The sequence below is a fragment of the Mustela nivalis genome, assembly GCF_964662115.1.
Source record: "Mustela nivalis genome assembly, chromosome: 11".
NCBI lineage: Eukaryota > Metazoa > Chordata > Mammalia > Carnivora > Mustelidae > Mustela > Mustela nivalis.
This window is the reverse complement of record NC_139030.1, coordinates 1,263,334-1,287,407: the sequence shown is the minus strand read 5'-3', so window position 1 is coordinate 1,287,407 and position 24,074 is coordinate 1,263,334. Positions and strand designations below refer to the sequence as shown.

General features: G+C 39.6%; 1 protein-coding gene across 11 annotated transcripts in view; it reads left to right on the top strand.

Moving 5' to 3' along the window:
• SAP130 (Sin3A associated protein 130) overlaps positions 1-24,074 on the top strand; it is a 92,247-nt gene that overhangs the window by 26,219 nt on the left and 41,954 nt on the right. For 6 of the 11 annotated variants that reach the window (XM_082690335.1, XM_082690337.1, XM_082690331.1 and 3 more), the window contains 8 exons: positions 65-212; positions 389-479; positions 680-784; positions 4,924-5,065; positions 8,411-8,532; positions 14,293-14,595; positions 15,266-15,443; positions 22,009-22,113. In XM_082690335.1, the coding sequence (XP_082546461.1) occupies positions 65-212; positions 389-479; positions 680-784; positions 4,924-5,065; positions 8,411-8,532; positions 14,293-14,595; positions 15,266-15,443; positions 22,009-22,113 (1,194 nt within the window). The remainder of the gene's footprint in view (positions 1-64; positions 213-388; positions 480-679; positions 785-4,923; positions 5,066-8,410; positions 8,533-14,292; positions 14,596-15,265; positions 15,444-22,008; positions 22,114-24,074) is intronic. The other 5 variants (XM_082690336.1, XM_082690338.1, XM_082690332.1 and 2 more) reach the window with 1 other exon arrangement.

Here is a 24,074-nt window from a genome sequence, read left to right as displayed (position 1 = left end):
GACTGCCTGCATCATATCATGTCTAGAGACAAGTGAGAAATCGTGTCTTTCCTATCTCTTTCAGTCGGCCAGCTTTGTCTATCCAGCATCCACCATCTGCAGCAATTAGTATTCAGCGTCCTGCCCAGTCACGGGATGTAACAACAAGAATCACACTGCCGTCTCATCCTGCATTAGGGACGCCAAAACAACAGCTTCATACCATGGCACAGGTAAAACCAAAGGTGAACCTGTCTGTGGAGGCTGTGGGTTAAAACCAGACTTCTGCCCAATTTCTTGAGAACCTAGCAGTATTGAAGGCAGTAATTGCTTTTAAACTGGATTCAGGGGGAAATGTTCTTGTTTATAACTGTATTGTGGGATATCTCCCCCCCCCCCCCCCCCCCAGAAAACTATCTTCAGTACTGGCACACCAGTGGCTGCAGCAACAGTAGCACCTATCTTGGCAACCAACACCATTCCTTCAGCAACCACAGCCGGTAAGTTGGCAGCCCTGCTCTTCCTCCTAAGGAAGTGTGAGGCAGGAGTGGTAAGTTAATTTTCCATTTCTCAACTTCAATCAGAGAAAAAGAAAAGGCTAGAAGAATTCTCTTTTCCCAAGAGCTTTTCTCAGGTATTTGAGAATCGGTAGTGTGTGTAGAGAGGCCATTATTGAAGACTTTTTTTCCTCCAATTTCAGGATCTGTGTCACACACACAAGCTCCCACGAGTACAATTGTTACCATGACAATGCCCTCACATTCATCCCATGCTACCGCTGTGACCACCTCAAACATCCCAGTTGGTAAGTGTCCTGCAGCCTTCACACAGAGCTTAAAGGGATTTTTCAGCCCTTCTGACTAGGTCTTCATATAGAGGGCTAGTCTTGGGTTGTTTGGGTTTTTTTTAATTATTATTGATTTTCAAAGCAACACTGAATTCAGTTTTTAGTATATTTGTCATATAGATTTGGTGTTGACCATAGGAGGGAAAAGAGGGTAATAATCTTTGAGATCTGGTGCTCGCTTCGGCAGCACATAAAATAATCTTTGAGATCTGAAAGTAAACATTATTTTCACACAACTTTGACTTCTCATTCATCAGATTTTTACCTCTCCTTTGTGTGCCTTTTAGTGATAAAAAGTTAACTTCACTGACATAGTTAAATGAGATCCACAGAAAAAGCAAAAAAGAAGCAAGGGTCTGGAATGAAGAGAACTTGTACTACTGATGGAGTGTTCAGGAAAACTCCAGGCGATGCACAGTGGGAAGGGTGATAACCCTCGGGTTGATTACCCTCAGTTCTCATCTGACTCTTACCCCAGGATACTTCACAAACATCCTAAAGTTTCTTCTAAGCTTTGTTTATTCCCCTTTTAAATATGCTTTCAATATTTAAAAAATCTTTGAAGTTACTGGCAGCCAAATAGTCATTAAGAGCAGGGATTGACAACCTTTCTCTGTAGGGCTAGATAATATTATAAGCTTTGCAGGCCTCACAGGTCTGTGTCACGACTGCTAAACTGTGGATAAGATGTAAACAATTGAGTGTAGGTACATTTCAGGAGAACTTTTTATGGACACAGAAATTTGGATTTCATATAATTTTCATCTGTCATGAAATATTCTTCTGATTTTTCCCACAGCCATTCCGAAGTATCAATTCAGACATCAGGCAGGACTTGCCCACACCTGTCCTACGGGTTGATGTCTGCTGTCACAGCTTCCAAAGCAGAGACTGGCTTCTGAAGCAGAGCATTGCTCTTTTTAATTCACAAGCTCCGGGTTTAGTTTCTCGTGTTAGCTTTGCCTTGGTTGTATGACAGTAAGCATGCCTCATCGTACTGTTTTACTCCCAGAGTCATGGGACAGCTGCCATATTTTTCATAAACTTTTAGAATGCTTTTTGTAAGATGATACACTGGCATAATTAACAGTCAGAAATCTGGTGACCGTAGAAGTATACCTTCCCCACCTGCTATATCCCAGCATGGCGATAGTTTCTTCCTTCCCATATAAGACAGTTTCACATCCCTCTGTGCAGACTTAGAGGACACTTTTCCAGAATGATGGTGGAACCCAGGAAGCCTTTCCTCCTCCCTTGGATAACTCAGCCATTCCTGCCCTTAAATTGGTACTGAGCCCCATGGTAGGCTTTTAGCAGTGAAAACACTGCTACTGGCTCTTTCTCACGTTACCACTCACAGCATCTTGACACCTTTCTGTGGTGCAGGTAGTTAATTCTGTCCTGTGAAAAGAAGAGAAGGGCTGGAGCGTGGGAGCGTTGTGTGTGATTTTAGCATTGATGTACTATTGTTGAAAAAGAAGATTGTTGCTTGTTCCATAACTCACTTCACTCCACTTTCTGACTGTATCTAACAGTGTCATCAGTTATCCTGAGCACTGTAACAACAGAACCAGGCTTGTTCTTGCCATTTTTATAGTCAAGAGTCTCACTAGCATATCTATAGCTATAAAACAAATTAGACCAGTATAGGAGAGCAGTGTATCCTTATAGGGGCTCTCTGGTTTCATCTTGAATCATCACTGTAAAGAATTATTTAGAGATTCATTCTTATTTATGTCACTGTATCTTGCTGAGAGATGACACTGTGGAAATAAACTCAGAGTACCAGGAGACAGAAGTAACAGAAGTATGTGCATTCGTTTGGCTGAAACTATCAACTTTTTACCTGTCTTAGGTTACAGTATTACAGTTCATATCTCCCAGCTATTTTATCTTTGATTTTTCACTATTTGCTAAATTCTGTGAAAATCATTTGACAGAAGTGTCCAAACAGATTTAACGTCTGCCACTTAATGTGATTTTCTTTTTTTTTTAAGATTTTATTTACTCATTTGACAGAGAAAGACAGCAAGAGAGAGAACACAATCAGGGGGGTGGGGAAAAGAGAAGCAGGCTTCCTGCCAAGCAGAGAGCCTGGTGTGGGGCTCAATCCCAGGACTCTGGGATCATGACTTGAGCCAAAGGCAGACACTCAACGACTGAGCCACCCAGGTGTCCCTTAATGTGATAGGTTTGTCGAAGTTCCATCAGGCTTATGCTCTGGCTTTCTCTTCTTTTATAGTAAGCCAAATATTTCTTTGTTACATCACTATAGGATCCCTGTATAGGGGTACCTCAGTTGAGAAAGGAAACCTGATATTAACCCTAGAGCATTGATTTTCAAGTGGGGTTTTAATGGATATATTAAAATCACTTAAGCAGCTTTTTCCAGGTGAGGTTAAATATTGAATTCAACTATTTTTACTAGTAGGAATGTATTGAGTTGGGGGGACAGGAAGCCTGATTTACCATAAACATAGAGTTTTTGCCTTTAATGAATGCTCATTTCTTTTTTTTTTTTTTTCTTTTTTAAAGATTTTATTTATTTATTTGACAGATCACAAGTAGGCAGAAAGAGAGGAGGAAGCAGGCTTCCTGCTGAGCAGAGAACCTGATGCGGGGCTCGATCCCAGAACCCTGGGATCATGACCTGAGCCGAAGGCAGAGGTTTTAACCCACTGAGCCACCCAGGCGCCCCTGAATGCTTATTTCTAATAGAATACCATCTTTTTTTCCTCAATTCTCTGGCCCACATATGATGGTGGTATCAGAATTCTTAAAAAGCAGAATCAGATGATCACAGCATTCAGTAAACAGGGATCATTTTTGAAGGTGGCATTATGTTCAACTTGGGATTTTTGCATTGTTTTTCCCTAAGTCTTTTTTTTTTTTAATAATTGACAATGTGTGGCTTTTTTAATTAGAAAAAAAGGCACAGATATAAATTCATGGGCATGCGTATGGTTTACCAACCAGTAGTTAGCCACTTTGCCAGATGACAGCTGCATTCCTGTTGGGAGCATTCTTTTCTCCTACCTTTTATGGGCACAGTGGAAAAACAAGACTAAGTTGCTTTCCACTCAGCTCCCCCTCTATTTACTACTGATGGAAAATATTTCATGGCATTATCCTTAAGGCATGGCATCTGCCTTAGCCAGTACAAGTCATCAGTGGTCGAAGTGGGCATCCCGGCTATCATCCTGCAGAAACATGTCCAGCTTCCTCCATTGGGAAATAGCTGGGAATCATGGTGGACTTGTGTTGCTTACCTTTGGTGTTCAGTGCACTGCACTTTAGGTAATGTGGTGGCATCATCCTAGTCTCCAGTGTTTATGTCCCTGTCACTGGTGTAACTGTGGGGTCTTGCACAGATGGTAGCTATCCTTCTATATATCTAATGTGGACGGCAGCTTTTTTTTCCCCCCCAAATTTTCCTACATAGAGTTAATAGACAGGTCTGTAAGAACACTAATGTATGTCCCGTTCAGCCATGCCTTCTAAACAAAACTTGATTGCAAATGCTAGAGGAGAGCAAACTTTGAGCCTCAGATTAGATTTGAAAACTCTGTAGTCATTTTGATTTTGCTGTAAAGTTTTGTGCTAAATCACAGGACATTCAAAGGATCTTAGAAATAAGGTGATGATCTAAAGAAGGACTTCTTGTAGATGAGGAAACTGAGACTTCGAAATTAAAATGATTGACTTAGTACTAATTAGCTATGGATTGTTCAGTAGAAGCTAAGGTCTTTGCCGTGTTGGTATTCAAAATTTTGTTGATTTTTGTTGTTGCTGTTGTCAAAAATTTTTCTCCTTTAAAAAAGGTTTCCAGGAAGTCCTGGTATTTTTGTTAAAGTATTGATGTTGAACCCTGCTTTGGCAAATAACAGTGAGAATATATGAATGTATCAGTAGAATACTGGCTTGAAATAATTCAGTTGAATCTTATATGCTTATCTTTCTTTTTTTATTTTGATTAAAGCTCAAGATCCAGGCTTCTTATTACTGTTTGCATTCTTAAGATTGTTGCTGGCCAAGAATGTTTTGGCATGCCAATAAAAGCATATGAGAGGTAATATGATTGGATTTTGCATTTGTAGCTAAGGTGGTGCCGCAGCAGATCACACACACTTCTCCTCGGATCCAGCCTGATTACCCTGCAGAGAGAAGTAGCCTGATTCCCATTTCAGGTCATCGGGCCTCTCCAAATCCTGTGGCCATGGAAACCCGAAGTGACAATAGGTAGGAGGGAATGTGCCAGTTACACTACCCCAATGTGTCATTAATTGTTTTGATTTTTCAATAACACAAAATGTCTGAGAAATATAGTTACATATATGTTTATTCTTATTTTCAGATTTCCTCCTGAAAATAATACAGTGTATAATTTTTTTTAATTTTATGAAAACGTGCTGTGTTTATTTAGCTGTTCTTCTTTTGATGGATGTTCTACTGGTATCTATTTTTTCATTTGGTGTGTTTCTGTGTTTGATTTATTTTGAGCTGATTTTAGAGTATAGGTTGCAGTGGCATGACCATTTATACCTAAGTACTTTCATTTTCATCCCCAAAGAACAAAGACCTGCTCGTTACCTTAGTGCAGTTACCCAAAAATGGTTCTTTCATAAAGTGACATTTTTGAAGAGTATAGGTAAGCTAGTTGTTTTTGTAGAAAACTCTTCAGTTTAGGGTTGTTGAATTGTTTCCTCATAGTTAGATTCAAGTAATGCCTTTTTGTAGCAAATACCACTTATGTGATGCATTCTTCTCACTGTTACTGAGAGCCACCCCTATGTCTCATTGTTAGCTATGTCAGCACTAATTACCTAGTGAAGGTGATGTTTGCCAGATTTTTCTATAAAGATATATTTTTCTCCTTTTTTCCTAATTTTAATGATTTTATTCATTTATTTGAGAGAGAAAATGAGCAGGGGGCGGAGGTAGAGGAAGAATCAGACTCCCCACTCAACAGGGAGCCCAGTGTAGGGCTCGATCACAGGACTCTGGAATCATGACTCAAGCCAAAGGCAGATGCTTTACTGACCAAGCCACCCAGGTGCCCCTGTTTTTCTGCTTTGTAAACCACTAATCTTTGTGAAAATTCTTGGAGCCTGTAAAAACCCTGTTCCTCAATAAACTTTCATTCAGTGGCATTAGCATCTATTGGGGATTCTTTTTTTTAAAGGAGTCCTTTTATTTATTTATTTATTTTAAGATTTTATTTATTTCTCAAAGAGCAAGCATGAGAGAGAGCACAAGAAGGAGGAGCGGCAGGCAGAGGGAGAAGCAGGCTCCCCACTGAGCAGAGATCCTGGTGCAGGACTCGATCCCGGGGTCTTAGGATGACCTGAGCTGAAGGCAGATGTTTAACGGACTGAGCCATCCAGCATCCCTCTGTTGAGGATTCTTGGCTGAATCAGTTGATGGTTGCAGTATGATCATTGCAAAATAGTGACATTTTCTATCATTTCTTCCACATTTATCAGTTGGCATGTTTATGTAAATAAATTTTTATATATCCCCATTTATTTTGTTGTATATATATATATATTTTTAAAGATTTTATTTATTTGTCAGAGACAGAGGGAGAGAGAGCGAGCGAGCACAGGCAGACAGAGAGGCAGGCAGAGGCAGAGGGAGAAGCAGGCTCCCTGCTGAGCAAGGAGCCCGATGTGGGACTCGATCCCAGGACCCTGGGATCATGACCTGAGCCGAAGGCAGCTGCTTAACCAACTGAGCCACCCAGGCGTCCCTATTTTGTTGTATATTTTATTTTTTTAAATGAGCATGGACTCATGGATTTATTTATTATTATAATTCATTGTTGTCATTTGTTTTGATGTTCACATTGTCTCTGGGAGTTTCTTCAGACCAGTTCCTGTGGGCTTTCCATGTCCCATACATTCTACCCCTTCCTTACTTCCCATCACAACAAGATATTCCAAGTTTCTCCTGAATATTGTCTGAGCCCTAAAATCTACCATTTTTAACCATGGGTTCCTTTTCATCATTTAGAAACCAGAATCTAGGCATTAGCTCTGTTTATTGCTACTTGATTGTCATTTCTTCCAGTCTCTTTTAGCTGACAAAATAGGAAGTATGTGACATCATAAAAACTCATTAGGGGTGCCTGGATGGCTTGGTTGATTAAGTGTCTGACTCTTGGTTTCAGCTCAGGTCATGATTGTGGGATTAAGCCCCTGCCAAACTCCATGCCAAGTGGGGAGCCTGGGTGAGATTCTCTACCTCTCCCTTTGTCTCCCTTGGTCTCTCACTCTTTTTGTAAAATAAATACATAAATAAAATAAAAATTTAAAAAAAACTTTTTAGTTGATCCTTCTAGTTCAACCCCATTACCTCCCCCATTCCGTATTTGTATCTTCTCTCCCAGTGAGAACCTGGTACAGTGCATATGAAGTAGTTTCAGAATTGGGTCATTTTTAAATGTTCTTGTTTGCATATTATGGTGTGTAGGAATGCTTATAGGTTTTAATATATTGGTCTTTGTATCCATTCACCTTGCTAAACACACCTGTTAGCCCTAAAAGTTGATCGATTCTCTTGGATTTCCTATGTAAGTGTTTATTTTGTCTACAAAAAGGGACAGTTTTTTGAAGGATGAGGTATTTTTTTCATTTCCATTTTTCAAACCTGTGTGTCTCTCGTTACCTGGAGCTTCCAATATGATGTTAAATAGAGTAGAGATAATAAGCAGTCTTATCTTATTCCTGATCTGAATGGGAATTCTTGGGAAATTTCAGAATAGATTTTGCTAGGTGCTATTTTCAGATTAAGGAACAAAGTTTTTTTCCATTCCTTTTGTCAAGATATTTATATCCTAAGTATTGAATGCTATCCAAATTTGAAGCGGGAAGTAATTTTTCTTTAATTCTAGTATAACTAACATAGAGTATTATGTTTCTATTAAATATTTTTGTGTATCTTTTGTGATACTTCAAATGATCTCTTAATTTTTTAAAGAATCTAAGGCATTCATAGAAATTTTTATATTGAATCATTGTTATCTAACTGTGGTAAACCTTATTTGATCATAATGTATTTTGTTTTATACAGTACTTAGTTCCATTTTTTTTAGAAATTTTTGTGTTGATGTAGAGAATGAGATTTGTTTATCATCTTTTCTCCTGTTCTCCCTATCTAGTTTTGGTGGCAGGGCTATGTTAAAATTTGCTCTTTTCTTTTTCTGGTTTCTGAATCAGTTTGTATAAGGTTGGGATTCTGTTTTACTTGTATTTGATAAGATTTGCCAGTGTAAACTTTAGAGTCTTTCAAGTGGAATTGAGCAGAGAAAACCTTTGATTACTGAGGTTTTTTTGTGTTGGTTTTGGTGATTGTTACTGTGTGTATTTTCGTGTTTATTGATGTATTTATAGCACCCATTTATTTTTACAAATGCTCCTCTTTCTAGGTGTGTGTCCTTTGATCTGACAGTTTATTTGGGACACAATTGGGGAAATGTTGGCATGGCATATACGGATACAAAAAGGATATAGGGGATAGGATCATTTGAAATTGAAAAAGAAAATAGACCTATTTTGGTTTATATTACCTGTCTTCTGTCTATAGACCATCTGTTCCTGTTCAGTTCCAGTACTTTTTGCCAACATACCCACCTTCTGCATACCCACTGGCTGCGCACACTTACACTCCAATCACCAGCTCCGTATCCACCATCCGACAGTATCCAGGTATGAGCCCTGCTATTAAGAGGACTTTTAACGTTCCAGTTTTTGGAAGCAGTAAGGTCAAAATTGACCAATGAGTATTTGTAGTATGGATTTAATTACTCCACCTTCTATCTTCAAGTTCAGATAAGGCTAAAATCTGAAGCTGTAAGGTTTTAGATCATATCTCTGTGATCTATAAGAAGATTGCTACTTACTAGTGTATTTGCATGCTTTTATCCCACCCTGAGGATTATGTTAACAATTTGTCATGCCTTAAAATGGCAGTACAGTTAAAATGGTAAAACCCATACTTTTATGGGGCGAGCTTCTATTGTTTTGTGGATCTCCCTTGTGTTTTTTAGTATTAGTCCAGTTATGTCAGCACTCACCATCCTGACTTGTAAATAGCATTCTTTTTGCCGATCCAGGAAAAAAAGAAAAAAAAACAATAATTAATCATCAGGGTTTGTGTTTTCTTTTCCTATGAGACGCTCAGTTCACTTTAGGCATAAGAGAGCCAGATTGTGGGTGTTGCTCTTCTATGTGAAACAGCACTGCAGCCAAGGCTCCATGGAGCCATTGAGCACTTGAAGGGGGAACTGGTGCAAATGAAAAACTGATTTTTTTGTTTTATTTTACTTAATTAAAATTGGAGAAATTTTTAGTATGTTTGGAACAACTTAGTAATATGAACCTACTGCTTCAAAATTGTAGATTATATTGAATCAAAATACAATTAAAATATTTTTCTTTTTTTTTTTTTAAGATTTGTTTTTTAATTTATTTATTTGACAGACAGAGATCACAAGTAGGCACAGACGCAGGCAGAGAGAGGGAGGAAGGGATGCAGGCTCCCACTAGCAGAGAGCCCAACGCGGGACTTGATCCCAGGACCCTGGGATCATGACCTGAGCTGAAGGCAGAAGCTTTAACACTGAGCCACCCAAGCACCCCCAAATAAAATATTTCTGATAAAAACTGAACTCAGTATCTGATTTGAAATATGTTTTTTTATAAAATATACCTTGAATTTTGAAAATAACATAGTATGGAAAAGAGACTGTAAAGTATCTTACTAATTATTTTTGTAATGATTCTGTTTTGAAATTTTAATATTTGGGATGTATTGGGTTAAACAGAGTATATTATTAAAATTAATTTGGCCTGGGGTGCCTGGGTGGCTCAGTGGGTTAAGCCTCTGCCTTCGGCTCAGGTCATGATCTCAGGGTCCTGGGATCAAGCCCCACATCAGGCTCTCTGCTCAGTAGGGAGTCTGCTTTCCTCCCTCCCCTCTCTCTGTCTGCCTCTGCCTGCTTGTGATCTCTCTGTCAAATAACTAAATAACTTTTTTTTAATTAAAAAAAATTAATTTGGTCTGCTTTTTACTTTATTAATGTGGCTACTGGAAAATTTACAATTGCATGTATGACTTATATTTCCATTGGGCAGTGTTGGCTTAAAACTTCAAAATTCTAAGGTATTTAAATCTCTTTGGAAACGGGTTCCTCAGTCTCTGCCTTAGGTTTTTTGTTGTTGTTGTTTTCCACAAAACTTTCCCCAAGGTTTATTTATTAATTTTTTTTTAAAGATTTATGTATTTATTTGAGAGAGCGCACAAAAGGGGTGGGGGCAGAGGGAGAGGGAGAGAATGTGCAGCAGACTCTGCGCTGAGCTCTGATCCAGACACAGTTTGATCTCACAACCCTGAGATCATGACCCGAGTAGAAACCAAGAGTCAGATGATTAACCAACTCTGCCACCTGGGCACCCCGTCCCTAGGTTTATTTTAATGTGGGGAAGTAGCTGATGAATTGTTCTGAGTTTACTGTCATATTTTGCTATACATCAAAGAATAGCATCTTTTTAAAGGAAACTTACAACTGTTCTTTGTTAACAATCCTATAAAGATAAAACCATGTTTAATTGATTATGGTAAAAAGTAGGATGCAGTAAGTATGGTAGAACCATGTTGATAATTGATAAGTAAGAAATAAATTTCATGTGTGTGTGTGTCGGTGTGTATGTGTGTTACACTAATAGCTGAAAATTCTGAAGTCTATCAATAACAGCACTTCCTTCAGGTTCCTTCATCTCCCTTACCCAGTTGGTACTTCCACAACAGTGCAGTTATGTTGCCTTTCTGGGGTAGGAAATTCATGACCGATATGTATTTCTCTCAGTGCTATCTAACTAAAAAGGACCTGCATAGGCTCCCTTGAGCTAGAATAATCTGCAGACACTACCATTTTATATAAACATTTATTTATAAAAATCCATTGTAAGAGGACTGTCAGAAGAATTGGGGATCCTGCCAACCATCTGTTTCTCTTCCAGCTGTCTTCTTTACCACTACAGTAGTCCTGATGGATAGGAACACAGAAAAATGAGTAGTCCAATGAACAGCAATTTATTTCTTCCAATACTGTAATTGTTGGTGCAGATGATGGGTAATGTTTTATTTCTCAGGCTTGTGGATCTTTGCATAGATGAACACAACTGAAGGAATGATTGATTAGCTTACAATATCCTGTTTTCAAGTGGCTCCTTTTAAATAATTTTAAAGCAAATGTTTTTCAAATAAGGAGGAGGACAAGAAAATGTATATATAATGGGCCAAATATGAGGTTACTATAATATATAGTTTATGATAGAGTAGACCAATTGTTCATGGGCAGTGGTTACTTTATAAAGATGGAATCTTTTTGGTTCATTGAATATAGATATAAACACGTAAATTATGAATACATATGTATAATCTATATAGTCTGCAAGTAATTGATCCCTCTCAGATTGTTCTGAAATTTCACTTGTTTCAGAGATGTTTTCCATTTTATTCATTTATTTATTCATGGGGGGTTTTTTGTTTTGTTTTGTTTTGTTTTGTTTTTAGATTTTATTTATTGAGAGAGGGAGAGAAAGCGGATGCATGAGGAGGGGAAGGACAGGGAGAAGGAGAAGCAGGCTCCCTCTCAGGAGGGAGCCTGACATACAATGTGGGGCTCAATCCCAGAACCTTGGGATCATGACCTGAGCCCAAGGCAGATGCTTAACCAACTGAGCTAGCTACCCAGGCACCCTTATTCATGCATTTATTAATTTTATAGATATTTATTGAAACCCTGTTATTGTATGTAAGGTCCTATGTTAGGCTCTGTTTGTAAAGGTGACTCTTAAATGGTTCACTTTGAACAAACTTAGACCCTAATAGGGAGATAAGACTTGAAGAGCTCTTACTAGAAAGTGCCACGTTCCAGTAAAAGAGACTTGAACAAAACCAACCTGCTTCTGAGCTAATAGAGGTTATTTCTACTTGAAAGGGAAAGGTTAGAGGTCAGGAGTCATTTCTAAAGGAAGTGACATTTGGAAAGCCTCTTAGAATGCACAGGACAGAACCACAGGGTGGGACTGGGGAAAAGCTCTTTTCTGTGTGTGAATAAAGTATTAGCACAGAATATGCGCTCAGACCAGAGTGGTTTGGTTTTGGCATGCGTGTACTACATGCTCAGGCAAGTGCCCACAACTGTTACTGAACAAAAACAAAGGTTCATTCACTTCTCAGGAAGAAACTAATAGCTTTGCCAGGTTGATTCTTTTTTTTTTTTTCTTTTTATCTTTCTTTTACATCAAGAGAAGAATTGTAATGTAGCGGTAACTATGAATTTACACGTACTAACATTTTGCTGCAATTTTGTCATTGATAATAACAATTTAACCACTATATATATGGTATATAAAGCTTGAATTACATCAGTGTTTCCCCTTTTTTCAACTGAGATGTCATTGACATGACATACTAGTTTCAGGTGTACAACGTAATGATTCGGTATTTTTGTGTATCATGAAATGATCACCACAATAAGTCTAGTTAACAACATCCATCACCACAGATAGTTACAAAATGTTTTTTCTTGTGATGGAAACAAAGATCTATCTTCTTAGGAACTTTCAGATATCGAGTATAGTATTATTAACCATAGTCACCATGCTGTATACTACATCCCAAAGTCTTATTTATTTTATAACTGGCAGTTTGTACCTTTGACCCCTTCACCCATGTCTCCCATCCCCCATTACCTGCCTCTGGCAACTGCCAGTCTGTTCTTTGTATCTATGAACTTGGTTTGTTTATATTTGTTTTTAAATTCCACAAATAAGTGAGATCATATGGGGTTTTTTTCTGTCCTTGTCTGGCTTATTTCACTTAACATAATACCCTCAGGGTCCATCCGTGTTGTCACAGGTGGCAAGATTTAATTCTTTTTTTTTTTTTTTTTTTTTAAGATTTTATTTGTCAGAGAGAGAGAGTGAGCACGGGCAGACAGATGGCAGGTAGAGACAGAGGGAGAAGCAGGCTCCCTGCTGAGCAAGGAGCCTGATGTGGCACTGGATCCCAGGACACTGGGATCATGACCTGAGCCGAAGGCAGCTGTTTAACCAACTGAGCCACCCAGGCGTCCCAAGATTTAATTCTTTATTAAGGCTAAAGAATACTCTTCTCTGTGTGTGTGTGTGTAGAGATAGATGTCACATTTTCTCTATCCATTTATCCATCAGTAGATCCTTAGGGTTGTTTCCGTATGTTTGTTACTGTAAATAACATTTCATTTATTTGAGAAGAAACATCATTTGTATTTTTCTTTCCACAAATAGAAATTCCTTCTATTTTGCTTCCTGGGAATGCTGCTGTTTTCAATTTTGTTGTTTTTGAGTTTTTAATATACACTGTAGTGAAAAAGGAAACTTGTTTGTTCTCTATCTTTAGCGCATATATGGAATTTAAAATTTGTAACTACCATATATCAAAAATACCTATGATGTTGGTTCCATCAGTTAGAGCAAATATTCTTGACCTGGGAGCCATGGATGGGTCTCAGAAGTTTTATTTTAATTATTTAAGGACAGTTGCCTGGCTCACATTTAGAATTTAATAGATGATTTCCTTTTTCTTGTTTTAATGCTTTTCTAGTAATCTGCAGGAAGATCATATCACGCTGATAAGAAGTGAGGGGAAAAGCTCTAATATATAGAGCTTTATGTAGTGCTTTGTTAAAAAAAAAAAAAAAAATGAGGTTTTATGGGGCTCCTGAGTGGCATATTGGTTGGGCATCCAGCTCTGCTTAGTTCATGAGCTTGGGGTTGTGAAATCAAACCCCACATCTGTGCTCTGCACAGAGTCTGCTTGAGACTCTCTCCCTCTCTCTGTGTCCCTCCCACTAGGGCACGCATGTGCTTTCACTATCTCTCTGATAAAGAAGTAAATCCTTAAAAAATAAAAAAAAAAAAAAAGCGGTGACTGGGTGACCCAGTGGGTTAAGCCTTTACCTTCGGCTCAGGTCATGATCTCAGGGTCCTATGATTGAGCCCCACATCAGACTCTCTGCTCAGCAGGGAGCCTCCTTCCCCCTCTCTCTCTGCCTGCCTCTCTGCCTACTTGTGATCTCTCTGTCAAATAAATAAATAAAACCTTTAAAAAAAAAAAACTGGGGTGCCTGGGTGGCTCAGTTGGCTGAACATCCCACTCTTGATTCCAGCTCAGGTCATGATCTCAGGGTCATGAGATCAGGCTCCATGTGGGACTCCTCCCTGGGTGTGGAGCCTGCTTGGGATTCTCTCTCTCCCTCTCAAAAAAAAAAAAAAAAAAAAAAAAAAGGTGCCATAAAAACTGAGGGTTTAGATCTTTTACAGTGGAAAAGTCTGTTTTCGTTTTAGTGTTTTTTTTTCTTTATGTGGACTATATCTAATCAGAGCTGACACTCTTGTAACTTTCTGCATCATTTTCAGTTTCCGCTCAGGCTCCAAACTCTGCCATCACAGCTCAAACTAGTGTTGGGGTGGCATCCACCGTCCACCTAAATCCCATGCAGTTGATGACAGTGGATGCTTCTCATGCTCGACATATCCAAGGGATCCAGCCAGCACCCATCAGTACACAGGGGATTCAGCCAGCACCCATCGGAACTCCAGGAATACAGCCAGCACCAATGGGCACACAGGGAATTCACTCAGCAACCCCAATAAACACACAGGGACTTCAGCCTGCACCAATGGGTACTCAGCAGCCTCAACCTGAAGGAAAGACTTCAGGTAATTTGAGTTTTTTTCATGGAAGTTGGTATAGAGGAAAGAGATACATACTAGGTTTAAATCATGGTTCTGTCACTTACTGGCTTGGTGGTCTTGAGTAATTTCCCCTGCCTTAGTTTCTTCTTTTAACGTGAGTTACAGATAACATGAGTTATCTGTCAGAGTCATTGTAAACATTAAAAGTTCTGTACATAAACAGCCTAATATGTGTTTGCATGTGGTAAGAAGCACTCTGTAAAGTTGAGAGAGAAAATTCACCTTTATTATAGCATTCTTATTCTCTTAAAGATGTTCTTCAGAGTTGTATGTAAAGCTGTAAAATTAATAATCATTTTTAGGGATTGAGAAGCAATGGTATTTCACAAAAATTGTAGGAGATTATTTCTTGAAGTATGCTATGTACTTTGTGTATCTTATCTGATTTATTAGTAGTTACGATTAGGCAGCAAAGAGAGATGTGCATCAGTAGACTTAGTAACCTCTCCCACTTTGCCATCTGCTTTTAGACAGATGAACATCGTGCTCTTCCCTTACTTTCTTGAAATTAGACAGTCATAGCATAGGCACTCTAATTCTGGTGGTCTAATTGTTTTTGTCTTATGTGACATTTTAGTAATGTTTCTTTTGTTTCTTCTTCGTTGTTCTCTCCTGCCCCTTCCCTGTCCTCCAGCAGTGGTGTTGGCAGATGGAGCCACAATTGTAGCCAACCCTATTAGCAATCCATTCAGTGCTGCTCCAGCAGCAACAACAGTGGTGCAGACCCACAGCCAGAGTGGTAGCACCAACGCTCCAGCCCAGGGCTCATCCCCCCGGCCAAGTATCCTCCGGAAGAAACCTGCTACAGATGGGTAGGTAGACCCAGTAGTGCCACATTACACCTCTAGATCTGGATATAATTAATAGAAACAGAAACAGTAGCTACTCATCCAGTGCTAGTAGCAGATTCTAAGCTCTCATCTTCTGTAGCATTTTTTAATCTGTTTGAAAATAACTTGGTCACAGACTTATTCAGTAGAGCCTTGCCAAGCAAAGACTGTAGGACAGTAAGAATCCATGAGTCTGGGTGGTGGGGAGTACAGGAGGTGGCCAGTTTATAAGCAGCTGTTGCATACTATTTTAGGAGTTCTCTCTAGTTTTGGGAGTTTAATTCTAGATGCTCTGAGTAGCTTCTAATTGACCTTTCAGGTATGTCTAGGTAGGCATGTTAATGTGTACTGTTTATTTTCTTCCTTACTCCAGCATAAATTGTTGCTCAGGGCAAATAATATCCTAGATGTATTAAGTAAGGGTCATATTTAGTAGCAGAAGTGTACTGTGTTGCCTTAGGACCTCTAAGTTGGTGTGGGTCATGGGTAGGAAGGTATGTGCTGTGCTCTGAAACTTAAGTTGAAAACTTGGGAGGTGGAAGATAGGCAATCACACTTCAGAGAGCAGCGTTTCTGTGGCTTCACCAGCTCATATGCATCAATAGCAGAAGATTATAAAGTTTAAAACATAAGCTGCTGGGTCCATACAGGTTTCCAGATGTGCAGGATTTTGCCTCTTTTAAAGACTTGCCTCTTTTAAAGATAAAGTCAGTCTGTGTCAGTCCTTGTCAATGAAAATGGAAGGCAGAAACACCTGCTTAACATGGCAGGTTGAACACGCACTTCTAAATTTGTTGTCCCCTCAGAGCCCTGTAGAACTTTTAGCAAAGAGGCTTTCTAAAAAAAATATAAGCACACAAGGATGGGAAGAATATAAGACAAAAGCAACCAAACTTTGAAGCTGGAAGGCAGGTAGGAGAGTGTTCACTCACTTGGTTGTGAGAAAGCTGAATTTTAAGTCTATAGAGAACGTTGAGAAGCATTCTCATTTAAATTGCTTGAGCTTCATATGGCCCAAGAACAGGAAGGACAAAGCGTAGAAGGAAGCTGGGTTGAAATGTGTTTGAGAAGGCTAGAGACCTGCATCCCCTGTACACTGCTCCTCCCAACCACAGCACACACCCAGAGGGTTAAATTCTGCATATGGTCCACTGGGATCAATCAGCATAAGGAGGGCCAGGAGTATTTTACCAGAAACATATTTGCAGAGTACTGAGACTTCAGTCCATGTCTCCCTTTCAGCTGCTGGGACCCTGGCAATTGAATGTTACAGGCAAAAAGTGGTATGAGGACTCCACTTTCTTTCTGGGATCGTCCAGCCCAGGTGGAGAGATGCAAAGATACCAACACTAAGGATTTTGTAAGCTCAGGAATCAGATCACTCTACAGTGAATCTTAAAGTAGGCAGCATACCACCTGAGTGGCTCAGTCGGTTAAGCATCCGATTCTTGATTTCGGCTCAGGTCATGATCTCAGGATTGTGAGATTGACACACCTGGGCTCCATGCTAGGCCTGGAGCCTGCTTAAAATACTTTCTTCTCCCTCTGTCCCTCCCCACTCCTCTCTCCCTTTTTCACTCCCTCCTTTTAAAAAAAAAAAAAAGGCAAGTTCTTCCTCAAGTTCAGAGGTTCCGACCAAGTGTTAGTTCCCCAGTCCTCATCATGAACATGCAACTAAGTATAACCAGGTGTATGAGGGGCCTTCTGACAATGCAAGATACAAACTATTAGACATACTGAAAAACGTAGCCTGAAAGATACAGGAGCTAAACAATGAGAATAAAACTAAAAACTGAAAGCGAAAGCAAATAAAGACCAAAACTGTGAATGCTGCCTTCAAAGGACAAAAAAAGATGTATTCATGAAACAGGAAGGCAGTACTATATAAAAGGAACATTTGGAGGACAAAAGAGAATGTCCTGAAGTTTAAACTACAAAAGCAGAAATGGAACTCGGTAGAAGAGTTGGAAAATACAGTTGAGGAAATCTCTCAAAAGTAGAGTAAAAAAACAAAAAGATAGGAAACAGAAAAGACAAGATAATTAAAAGAATCAGTTCAAGAGCTCCTAACCGCTTTCAAGTAATAAGTTTCAGCAAGAAATCAGATGAAAGGAAGGAGATCACTTAAACGTAATTCATAGAAAATGTCCACACCTGAAGGGCATGAGTTTCCTGATTTAAAGAACCACGAAATACCAGGACAGTAGATGCTGTAGAAACAGATAAACCAACACCAAGGTAAACATCTTGAAATTTCACAACGCTGAAGATAAAAAGATCTTCCCCCTTCTCCTACACTTCATCGCCTCCCTACAACCCTTTTGCTGTGCCCCTGTAATTGGCTCTGTCATCATCAGAATTCCTTGTATCCTTCCTCTTTGAGTATGCCTGCCTTCTTTTTTTTTTTTTTTTAGGTGATACATGATGTATTTAGATGATACATAATTCATTTAATGTATTTATAAACATTTTCTAGAAAAATGGAATGTTACACATGATTTTACAGTTTTTCTTCACACAAAGGTAGACATCTTTTCATATCATTGCATATACGTTATTCTTTTTAAAGAACGCATAATGTTTAAGTATAACAGACTATGATATATGTATCTAATCACTGCCTTACTGATAAACCATTTGGATTGGTTTCCATTTTTCACTCTTACAAACACTGCTAAGACAGACATTATCCTCCAACAGTCCTCGTGGACTCATGGTTGCTTTTAAGATAATTTCAAGAAGAGGAAACTCTGGATCAAAGGGTGTGTACATTGTTAGCTTTGACAGATATTGCTGAAGTGTCTTCCAAAACACACCATGAATTAACACTCCCATCATAGATACAAGTTCTTTTATTTCCCTCAACCCCAGTCCTTGTTTTGATTCCTCTCTGTAGTCTGCATTTCTGTAGGAACACATTCACATTTCTTTTTCCGAGAAAAGCCTTGTAGAGAATCTGCCTATTTCCCACTGGATGCTGCTCATTTTTGTGTGGATTTGGAGGGCTTGAAGTCACTGAGGTAGAGTCTGGCTGCTACCTCCTCTGTGGGGCACACCACTCTCATTTACCACAGACTCTAACTAACCCCTGTGTGCCTGCCTTCTTTAGCTAGAGTCTGGTTTTCTCACGGGATCTTGGCTCCTGTACTCTCTGCAAAGTATTGACTGTCTATCCTCCCATCCTTCTGTCACTGAGCCTGATGGTGGGGTTGATGTACCCTGTGTGCCTCAGTGCCACTTTCAGGCCTTCCCTCTTGGAAAGCACTCAGTCTGTATTCAGATTTCATAAAACTTGCAGTTGAAAAAGTACTTTGACATATCCAAGTTATTCCAGGCACACTGCAACGTTTTCTATAACTGAATCAGGTATCAGTTTTAAATTCAAATTATTTAAATGAACTACTGTTAAAAATTTTGCTCCTGCTTGCACTTTCCACCAGTAGGCTGTTTAGTAGCCCTATATGGCTAGAGGCTACCTTATTGGTCAGGGCAGCTCAAGAGGCTTACTCAGATTCCAGGTGATTTGCGGGTATGTTTGTATGTGCTTCAGAAAGTCCGTAATGTCTGGCTCTTGTTCTTTCCAAAATAATTTCTCAGCTCTCTGGCTTCTCAGTTGTTTGAATGCTTTCCTATCCACCCCCCTCTATCAGCAGCACACACCCATAAGCACAAGACTTCCCTGACCTCTTCTTCTGTCCTTCAGTGTCCCACAGCCCACCTTCTGTCTTCCCACCTCACAGGCAGCGGCACTGCAACAGTACCTACTGGGAAACCTTCAACCCATTGATGCTACCACCTTTGCGTTCTCCTCACTGCTTTCTTGGCCTTTCTCTGCTCTCCCTGACTCAGTTTCTGTGGTCCATTATAATCACTTCCTTGCCTAGCCCCCACTGCCTTACCCCACCCTCTTCACTTTGTCAGAACCAGAGTCAAATCCAACTTCCTGCTGAATTTGTGCAGCAGACTGTGGTGGGGTAAACAACCATGTTGACTGGCCCTGCTTAACCTCACAAACCTCGGCTAGGATCTTAGAAGAGACCCAACACAAAATGCTTCCTAAGCATGGGCTCAGATGTCATGAATTTTTTCTCATAAGGTGCCCACATTGTAATGTCTCCTAAGACTCTTTTATAGGTTTCCTTCATCTCTTTTTCCTTGAGATTTACTTGTTGAAAAAACTTGGTCTTCTGTCCTGTAGACTTTTCTCTCTCACTGCCTTGATTTTTTTCAACTGCATCCACATTTTATTAGTTTCCTAGAGCTGCCATAACAAATTGCCACAAATCTGGTGGCTTAAAACAACAGAGATTTATTCTCACGGAGGTGCCTAGTTGACTGAGTTGGTAGAGCATGTGATTCTTGATCTCAGGGTTGTGAGTCCGGACCCCATGTTGGATATAGAAATTGCTTAAAGATAAATTTTTTAAAAATTTTTTTATTATTATTTTGTTTTTTTAAGATTTCATTTATTTATTTGACACAGAGAAAGACAACAAGAGAGGGAACACAAGCAGAGGGAGTGGGAGAGGGAGAAGCAGGCTTCCCACCTAGCAGGGAGTCCGATGTGGGGCTCAATCCCAGGAGCCTGGGATCATGACCTGAGCCAAAGGCAGATGCTTAACAACTGAGCCACCCGGGTACCCCTGCTTAAAGATAAAATCTTTTTAAAAAAAGAAATAACTCTCCAAAGTTATGATGGCTAGAAGTCTGAAATCAAGATGTCAACAGAGTTGGTTCCTTCTGAATGTACTCCACGAGAATCCATTCCATGCCTCCTTCCTCACTTCTGGTGCCTCTTGGCAAACCTTTGGCTTGTGGACACATCACTCCAATCTCTGCTTCTGTATTCACATGGTCTTCTCTGTGTCCCTGTGTCTCAAATCTCCCTCTCCTTTCTGTGAAAAGGATACGAGAAATTGGATTTAGGGTCCACCCTAAAGCTAGAAGGATCTTACTTTGAGTCTCAACCTTAATTATATTTACAAAGACCCTATTTTTTACATTACATTAGGGATTAGGACTTAGATATCTTTTTAGGGACCACAATTCAACCCACTCCCCCTTTAGGGTAGTTTTGCTGTTCTTGTCTCCTCCACACATTTTCTCTTGTTACTTGAATCTAAGGCTTTATCAGATCCATATATATATATATATATATAAATATAAATATATATTTTTATATATATATATATATATATATATATTTTTTTTTTTGGCAAGCCACTTTATAAATTAAAATGATGTTTGGTGGTCACCCTTTTTTAGGCTAACTTACATCTAGATCGATTAATTAGGCTTTCCAAAATTCTGGTTCTAGCCATTTTCTCTCAACCCACTCTTGTCTAGCGTTTGCTCCCACCACTCTGCCAAAACTAAGCATGTCACAGTTACTCACCACTTCCACATTGCAGAGCCCAGTGTTTCTCAGTCTGAGTCATATGTGGTGGCCTCTAGTGCATGGCACAATCGACACTAACTAACTTGATCAACTTTTCTCATTTGACTTCCAGGAACTTTCGCAGGTCAATATAAATGCATAAACATAATAATAATCGTGAACATGTAATATAGATTTCAAGTTTGATAATGAGTAGAAAGGAGATGGGGCATACTAGAAGCATCAGCTAAAAGAGTCAGAGTGGTTGCTTCCTGGGTAGAGATTGACAAGAAAGAGGGAGGGATGGGGTGGGAACCTGCTATATTTTGCTAAAAGCTTTTTAATGCAAATGTGGCTTTTTCAATACTTACTTACTTTTAATACTTACTTTTTACTTACTTTTTCAATACTTTACTTTGATAAAATTTTAAAATCCACTTGAAAAATGGGTCAGCCTGGGGTGCCTGGGTGGCTCAGCGGGTTAAAGCCTCTGCCTTTGGCTCACGTCGTGATCCCAGGGTCCTGGGATCGAGCCCCGCATCGGGCTCTCTGCTCAGCAGGGAGCCTGCTTCCTCCTCTCTCTCTCTCTCTCTCTTTCTCTCTCTGCCTGCCTCTCTGCCAACTTGTGATCTCTGTCTGTCAAATAAATAAATAAAATCTTTAAGAAAAAAAAAATGGGTCAGCCATGACGTGGATGGAACTGGAGGGTATTATGCTTAGCAAAGTAAGTCAGTCAGAGAAAGACAACTATCATATGATCTCCCTGATATGAGGAAGTGGTTGGGGGGGTAGGAAAAGAAAAAATGAAAATGGTGGGATTGGGAGGGAGACAAACCATTAAAAGACTCACTCTCAAAAAACAGACCGAGGGTTGCTGGGGGGAAGGGGGACGGGAGAGGGTGGTGGGGATATGGACATTGCAGAGGGTATGTGCTATGATGAGTGCTGTGAAATGTGTAAACCTGGCAATTCACAGACCTGTACCCCTGGGGGTAAAAATACATTATATGTTTATTTTTTTTAATGAATTAATTAATTAAAAAGTTTTTAAAAAATGGGTCAGCCAATATAGTGCTTTTATTTCGCCATAGGTATGCCTAGCAACTATGTACTTCCTATCCTTTAATGCCCTTGGACTGTTGTTTTCTGGGTTTGTCTGGTCTCTTTCAGAATGGCAGTTCGGAAAACCCTCATTCCTCCTCAGCCTCCTGAAGTGGCTAGCCCTCGAGTGGAGAGTTCTATGCGGAGCGCATCCGGGTCACCTAGGCCTGCAGGGTGAGCACATAAATGTTATCACTCTTGCTTCCAGCTGCACATAATTGGGAAAGAAAAAGTCTAACACATGTGACAAATTTTACATAATTTGCTTATCTACATCTTTTTACATCCACTTTCTAGCTGTGTGACCAGGGCACATTGCCCAGCCTCTGTATTATTTATAAAATAGCCATACTTACAACATCTGCTTCCTAGAATTTTTATGTATTTAAATGAAATGATGCATTCAGAGCATTAAGGACAGAGCCTGCGCCACAGTAACCCCCAGTTTTTATTGCTATCAAAAGTGACATCATGGGGCTCCTGGGTAGTTCAGTTGGTTAAGCCACCAGCTCTTGGTTTTGGCTCAGGACGTGACCTCAGGGTCATGAGAACAGGCCCTGCATTGGACTCTGCGCTCTGCACGGAGTCTCCTTGAGATTTCATTCCCCCTCTGCTCCACCCACCCCTTGTGCTCGCTCGCTTGCTCTCTCTCAAATAAATAAAATCTTGGGACGTCTGGGTGGCTCGGTTGGTTGGGCGGCTGCCTTCGGCTCAGGTCATGATCCCAGCGTCCTGGGATTGAGTCCCACATCGGGCTCCTTGCTTGGCAGGGAGCCTGCTTCTCCCTCTGCCTCTGCCTGCCACTCTGTCTGCCTGTGCTTGCTCTCACTTCTCTCTCTATGACAAATAAATAAAATAAAATCTTAATAAATAAATAAATAAATAAAATCTTAAAAAACAGTGACGTTATGACGGTAGTTAATATATGCTGTTTTCTTTATTCTTTTTAATTCTACAAATAAAGATATTTGGGGAAAGAGAGAAACAATATAAAAATATTTAAGGTATAAAGGGAAAATCTTTATGCTGCTCTCCCTCTACCTTGCTAGTCCCACTAGCCAGAATCCTATTGATTGGTAACAGTTTTGTTAAGTATCTTTCCACATCTTTCTTTATGTACACATGTAGATTGAGTCTTAAAAACAACATCTTGCTGATTAGATTGGTCTACATCTTGCAGTTTTTACTTATATCAATAATAGCTTACAATGGTGATATATTTATCTACTTTATCATAAAACTTCATTCAAGAAAAAATTGTGATTGCCTTGTGTGTGCCAGGTGATTTTTTTTTTTAATCTGGGAATACAGAAGAGTGATGAAGACAAAGTGTCCATTCTCTTTAAGCTTACTTTCTAGTAGGTGTAGAGAAATAAATAGAAGAAAAGGCAGTGTGAAAGGAATATAAAGCAATAGGAGGAAGAAGTGATACCACCCAGAAAGCCGCCTCTGCACAGAGGTTTAAGAGCATAAAGGAACAGCCGCATGCTTCCTCATGTCCAACTGCATCAGGCCAAGCAAAGAGCAGGGGCCAAGGATTTGATGTAGGAGGATATGCAGTCATTACTTTGCACATTAGTGCAGAAGAGTAAAAATAACCATGCAAGGGGAAGCTGTGAAAATGATCTTAATTTTAGGGGGTGAGGGTTGTGCTTATTTTGTGACCTTTAAAACATTATGAAAATACTCAAAACTCTCTTAATCGTCTTAAACATCTCTTACCATATATAGAGAGATGGAAAAACTAGTAAAACTAATATTTCTTTGGTACACTAATTTAAACATGAGAAACACTGAGAATTAAAGTATTTCTTTCTAAAAACTAATCAAGTGTATTTGGAACAGTACTCGCTGCCTTCACATTGTACAACTCAATGATGATGAAGAGCACAACAGTCCTTCCATGCATTGGAAAATTGTTATGTCCCTTTCTAAGTTTAGATCTGCTTCTGACATGTTATCCTTTGTCTTTTCAATGGTGGCAGATTATCTCCAAGAGTTCCTTTAATGCAAAACTTTTTGCTTGCATCACTTCTAAGGACATCTTCATTTTCATCAGAACCCTCTGCCCTGGGGCACCTGGGTGGCTCAGTGGGTTAAAGCCTCTGCCTTTGGCTCAAGTCATGATCTCAGGG